The 6,315-nt window shown below is 39.5% G+C and overlaps 1 protein-coding gene across 2 annotated transcripts in view; it reads left to right on the forward strand.

Moving 5' to 3' along the window:
- Window positions 1-6,063, forward strand: part of DOCK4 (dedicator of cytokinesis 4) — a 352,968-nt gene extending 346,905 nt beyond the window's left edge. For both annotated transcript variants that reach the window (XM_063446880.1, XM_063446881.1), the window contains 2 exons: window positions 2,239-2,300; window positions 4,520-6,063. In XM_063446880.1, coding sequence (XP_063302950.1) covers window positions 2,239-2,300; window positions 4,520-4,936 — 479 coding nt within the window. In that variant the 3' untranslated portion in view covers window positions 4,937-6,063. The remainder of the gene's footprint in view (window positions 1-2,238; window positions 2,301-4,519) is intronic.
- Window positions 6,064-6,315: the final 252 nt, after the last annotated feature.

A 6,315-nucleotide genomic window follows, 5' to 3' on the forward strand; every position in this document is an offset into this window, starting at 1 on the left:
AAATGTTTTAAACACAGGTTGCAGAGCCTGCCCCTGAAAAAGACAAAAGCAGAAGTTGCCATACCTCCTTGTGCCCATTACCTTTGATTCCCACACCTTCCTGTGGCCATTACTATTCCCGCACAAAACTCTACGAGCTTGTTGCCATTCCCGCCCACACCTCCCTGTGGCCATTAATGATGCAAATACCTTCCTGTGCCTATTATCATTGATGCCCACACCTCCCTGTGGCTTTTACCATTCCTGCCCACAACTCCACATGCCTGTTACCATTCCCACCCACACCTCTCTGTGGCCTTTACCATTCCCATCCGTACCTCCCTGTGGCCATTAACATTCCCATCTATACCTCCCTGTGGCCTTTACCATACCCACTTATACCTCCCTGTGGCCATTACCATTCCTGCTTATACCTCCCTGTGGCCATTACCATTCCCGCCCATACCTCCATGTGACCATTAACATTCCTGCCCACACCTCTACATGCCTGTTATAATTCCTGCCCACACCTCCTTGTGGCTATTACCATTCTCACCCATACCTCCCTGTGGCCATTACCATTCCTACCTATACCTCCCTGTGGCCATTACCATTCCCACCCATACCTCCCTGTGGCCATTACCATTCCCGCCCATACCTCCCTGTGGCCATTACCATTCCCACCCATACCTCCCTGTGGCCATTACCATTCCCGCCCATACCTCCATGTGACCCATACCTTTCCCGCCCATACCTCCACGCGCCTGTTACCATTCCCAACAACACCTCCACATGCCTGTTATCATTCCTGCCCACACCTCCTTGTGGAGAATACTATTCACGCCCATACCATTATTATTCCTGCCCTATTCCTATACTCCTCTATACACATTCACTATGAATAAGTATGCAGAGCAAGAGAAGTAGCTGTAGGAGAGGTCTATTGTCCTTCCCATGTCATTCAGTTTTGGCTAATGACTTTGTCAGTTATACAAACAATTGAGGGGAGGAATGATACGTTTTTTTCCATAACTCCACATGCCTTTTACCATTCCCACTCACACCTCCCTGTGGCCATTACCATTCCTGGCCACACCTCTCTGTGGCCATTACCATTCCCACCCATACCTTCCTGTGGCCATTACCATTCCTGCCCATACCTTCCTGTGGCCATTACCATTCCTGCCCATACCTCCCTGTGGCCATTAGCATTCCCACCCATACCTTCCTGTGGCCATTACCATTCCCGCCCATACTTTCCTGTGACTATTACCATTCCCGCCCACACCTCCATATGCCTGTTATCATTCCTGCCCACACCTCCTTGTGGCCATTACCATTGCCACCCATACCTCCCTGTGGCCATTACCATTCCCACCCATACCTTCCTGTGGCCATTACCATTCCCGCTCATACCTTCACATGCCTGTTATTATTCCCACCAACACCTCCACTTGCCTGTTATCATTCCCGCCCACACCTCCTTGTGGAGATTACTATTCACGCCCATACCATTATTATTCCTGCCCTATTCCTATACTCCTCTATACGCATTCACTATGAATAAGTATGCAGAGCAGGAGAAGTAGCTGTAGGAGAGAGGTCTATTGTCCTTCCCATGTCATTCAGTTTTGGCTGATGACTTAGTCCTTTATACAAACAAATGAGGGGAGGAATGATACATTTTTTTTCTTGTATCATTTAAATACAAGTTGTGTGTACCATTACAGGTATATTTTAACCTGTGTGTAAATGAATAATAGGGAAGAGGTTAACAGGTAAAAAAGACAAGTGATGATCTCAGTAGGCTATATAGTACTTCACTGTAAGTAAGGCAATAAACATATCTCGTTTACAGTAAGCAATTGCTTTTCCTGTAATGATCAATCACGAAATGAGTTGGACAGATGCAGAATAGAATCCTTGACTCAATCTGTGACTGCCACTGAAGTCTGTATCGGGAACAATTAAAACATTAATGTAATACCCTCATCAATCCATAAACAGCCTTTACACATTACGTATTACTCTCCCTTTTATTTAAATTAAGATGTGAGAACCTGTTTAAATGATCCAGTTTAACAACCCTGTATTGATCAGTTAATGACATCTGATTGCCAAGTAGCAGCAATATGTGTGTAAAATGAATTACTTCTACCATCTGCATTAAGGGTTTGGTACCTCATTATTTATTAGCCTGTATCAATGAGGTGGGAAGTTACCCTGTAACCCTTTAAATAGTATATTGTGTTATTACAGCTTCTCCAGCCAGGAATATAGCAGCTGTATCCCCGTCTATGATGGGACGATCGCCGATGAAGGTAAAACTGCCTGCTCTGCTAATGCTTTGTAAAACTTACTGATTTTCAAAAAGTAAAAATAATAAATCCTACATTAATAGTTTCTTATCACTATTAAAAGTTTTCTGTGTTTTTCCCATATACATAAAATGATAACCAACAGATTTATGCACATTACAGAGTACATTACTAAAAAACGGGAATGTTGAAAATTTCTAAGAAATTGCTAATTTTTTAGACAAATATTGCAAATACTTCAATTTTAGCTAGTTTGGTGTAAAATTAGCACATTTGTCAATTCTCAATCTTCACAATAACCATGTTTTACGCTAAATTACTTATTACGTTTTAATAATATGACTCAAGATTTACAGCAATATATTTCTTAAGGTTTGCGCCAGTTCCTTAATTTTAAGGTTTCATAATATGTCTGGTTATAAACATTAAATAGCCTTTCTAGACTAAAACATTATCTATATAGCCAGTAGAGGGCGATCTTACACAACAAATGTAACCAGTTGATCATTTTCATCCACTGGCTTTAAAATTCGAAACAGTTTCATATTTTCCTGAAAGATAATTGAGATGGCAAAGCGTTCTCTGCATTTATTGTGAGAGAGAAATTAATAAGGCTGGTCACTGATTACTGTGTGATATAAAACTGGAATGTAGAAGCTGGCAGGGTGTAAGCAGACATACCAACAAATAATTATTTCCTCTGCTGCTGCAGATTGAAATCCTTTGTAACAGCTGGAAGACATGCTTTAATGGAAATAAAACTGGCAGTTTGAGATTGGAAATCTGGGTGTATAAGGACAGGATTTACTTTAATAGAATCACCTAGTATTACAAATTGCATCGGCATAAACACACACGCGGGGAGAGAGAGAACGAAAGAGAAGCTAGATCTGCTTCCAGGTGAGACTTTGGACATCGCTGTCCAGAAGAGGGCAGCGATAGGAACATCTAAAATACTGCACGGAACCCTCAGACTCCCAGGCCTCTGCTAGAGGACCCGAGAATGGGGAATAAACTAAAATATACTAAAATATCACCAAGAGGTGTACAAAAGCATTTTATTCAAACCTCTTTTTTTAGTTTGGTATAAGTTGAAGTGTTAAGGACTGGCTGAAATGTCTTAATGGTCAATGACATACTATATATCACAAAACAGAAAAGTGCTGGTGCGCATACATATGTATAGAACCCCTCAAGTGTTGAGAAGTATTTACAAACAGATAATACAGTGCAAGCAAGTGTGATCCCTTATAGGGTGTCTACAAGCCCAGGTGTATATGTGTGTATACTTATAGCCTGTTACACTGTACAATTGATATCTGTTATTAAGGAGACAAAAGAAGGGGGAGGGAACAGAGAAGGCACTCCTAGTGAAATACAATTTAAACTAAGATAAACTGTCTCTTTAAGAATGCAACTCACAAATGTAGAGTGGTATGAGCCCCACTCTAAGCTATCTCGCCCAGGGAGGATCAGCCCCTGGGGGACGTGGGATCTGATAAATGCTCCTGCGACTCCAGTGTCAGGCAAAAAACATTTATTAAAAATAAAAACAACTGATAGTCAAATAGTAAAAAGCACAGTCCAGCTGCAGCTCACCACACCATGGGGAGTTTGATAACAGTTTAAGTGTAATCTCTCTCCTTCTGGGGCCGGTCCTGCTGGCTGGTGTGTGTATTCAGTTCACTTCCTTGTATCCCGATCACCAGGTCACGTGACGCGTTTCGTCCCGCCTCTTGGGACTTTCTCAAACGAGACATACTATACATGCCAATAATGATTTAATGATGTAACAACCTGGCCTTTAGGTTATTAAACATATCAAGTAGTGGGAGTTTTGGTCCTTGTTGAAATGCTGTATGAATGCATTATAGAGTCACCATACCTTCATTGTTATTTTCATTTTTTTTCCTGAGCATATTATGGCGGAATCAAATATAGATCGAGAAATGTATGTGTATAAAGTTAGTGTATCCCCCTTAAGGTGGTTGCCCAACCCCAGTTCATTAAGGGTTTAAAAAATTCCATAATATATGTCTAATGTTTTTCACCTTCTCATCCTTTTTTACTTGTTGATGGTTGTGTTTATATGTGTTTTGTCAACCCTTAAGAACCAATGTTATGCCAGGCATTTCTCAATATAAAGGGATATACTTTGCCTGAGATTAAATGTCAAAGGTAGCTTTTTATAACTAACCTCTCTCGTTTCCCCCCCCCCCCAGGGTTCAATGCAGTCGTTTACCCCATCTCCCGTAGACTGCCATCCATCCAGCCTCATGTCTAATTCTCCAGTCTTGTCAGGAAGCTGTAGTAGTGGCATTTCATCGCTCAGTCGCTGCAGCATTTCAGAAATCTCGGGTTTCGAAACTCAGTTCTACGACCAATCTCTTCCTGGTTATGGCATACCCGAAGAGACAGTGAAGAAAGAAAGCAAGACCCCACCACCCTACAGTGTGTATGAAAGGACTTTAAGACGCCCTGTTCCCGTACCTCAATGCCTTTCTATTCCTGCCCCTATTGATCCACCAGCTTTACCACCCAAACCGGGTCCAGTTCGTCCTACCAATCTGGAGAATGGCAAAAGGACCGACCCTCTCCAACGACCTAGACCTTTCCCACGGAAAGTTTCTCAGTTGTAATACATTTTGCATTTTCATTTTAATGCCATGAACAGACTTTCTCATTAATTTTATAACAATTAACAAATAACCCTTAGGGGTCATATGATTAAGAACTGCAGAAGGGTTACATACACTTAATGAAAGTGTGGGCACTTTAATTGTTTACTATTTGATTCCCTAATTAAGGAAGTGAAGTGTTTTATTTTTTATTATTGTTTTGCACATTATTTTAGGAAAATTAATTCAGGATTAACTTGACATGAGGCACTTTTTTGATCACATAATGGAAAAAGAAAAGAAGCACATAACATTTCCTAACGTGCTATTTTTGGACTATCGGTTTAATATTCCATAGGATTTTTTTCAACGTTTTTTTTTTCTTTTTTTTCCCCACCTTTTATGTAGGTATATTCATAAATTGTTTCATTCCAAAACAATGGCAGAATATGCCTTCTTTTTTAATACTTGATATACATAATTTTTAAGTATAAATGTCAGGCACTTTAACAAACCATCCAACAATTCCAAATTTGTCATGCATGCTAACCCCATATTTAGAATACCATTTGACTTTATCTATTGTTTATAAAATGAGGTGGGGCATTTTTACATTTTGAAGATGCATGCATAATGTGCATAGTTCTCTTTAGGCTATGATAATTTGTGTGCTGCAGTTTGTGCATTTTGTATTGTCAGGGGCGATTTGTGTTGCTTTGAGGATTTGTGTTTTAAGAATACATACATAAACAAAATCAAATAAGGAAACCATTAAAGAACAAACATATATTTTCTCGAGATTCTAATTACATGGCTGCCAGCCATTTTAGATCCTGCCTTTGATGTAATTTAGTGATATAAAGTGTTTGAGTTGCTTTGGTGCTGCAAATATTTTTTTTAATTGTTTAACTTTTCTCCTTCGCTTTAAAGTACTTTATCTTCTATCTGAGTACCTCCGAAAAAAGATATTTCCATATTACATGTTTAAATTTGCTCTAATTTCTAGAGTGATGTCTAGTTAGCCCTGAACATTAAAACATGTTTTTTTTTTTCTTCTGATTTTTTTTTCAGGACTAGGTAACATATAACCCACATGTGTTTTTATCCAGATTTCCTTATCGATTTACAATTTCATCAGTGTGTGAGGCTTTTAACTTGTATGAGCCCTTCCAAATACAAGTTACCAGCAAGCCTATATTTAAGAATGATTATTGTGTGCCAATGTGTATCAACATCACCTAAATAAACAATTTCTCAGAAAAAAAATAAAAATTGGTCAGAATGCCAACAGATAACATTTGTTCTGCGTTCAGAGACTATACTGATACGGTCATGAAATGAAACGCCACCTCTAATATCACATTATATAATTAACTCAGCCCACTGTTCAAAGTGCCTTG

Source organism: Pelobates fuscus, chromosome 3, assembly GCF_036172605.1.
Source record: "Pelobates fuscus isolate aPelFus1 chromosome 3, aPelFus1.pri, whole genome shotgun sequence".
NCBI classification, from domain to species: Eukaryota; Metazoa; Chordata; class Amphibia; order Anura; family Pelobatidae; genus Pelobates; species Pelobates fuscus.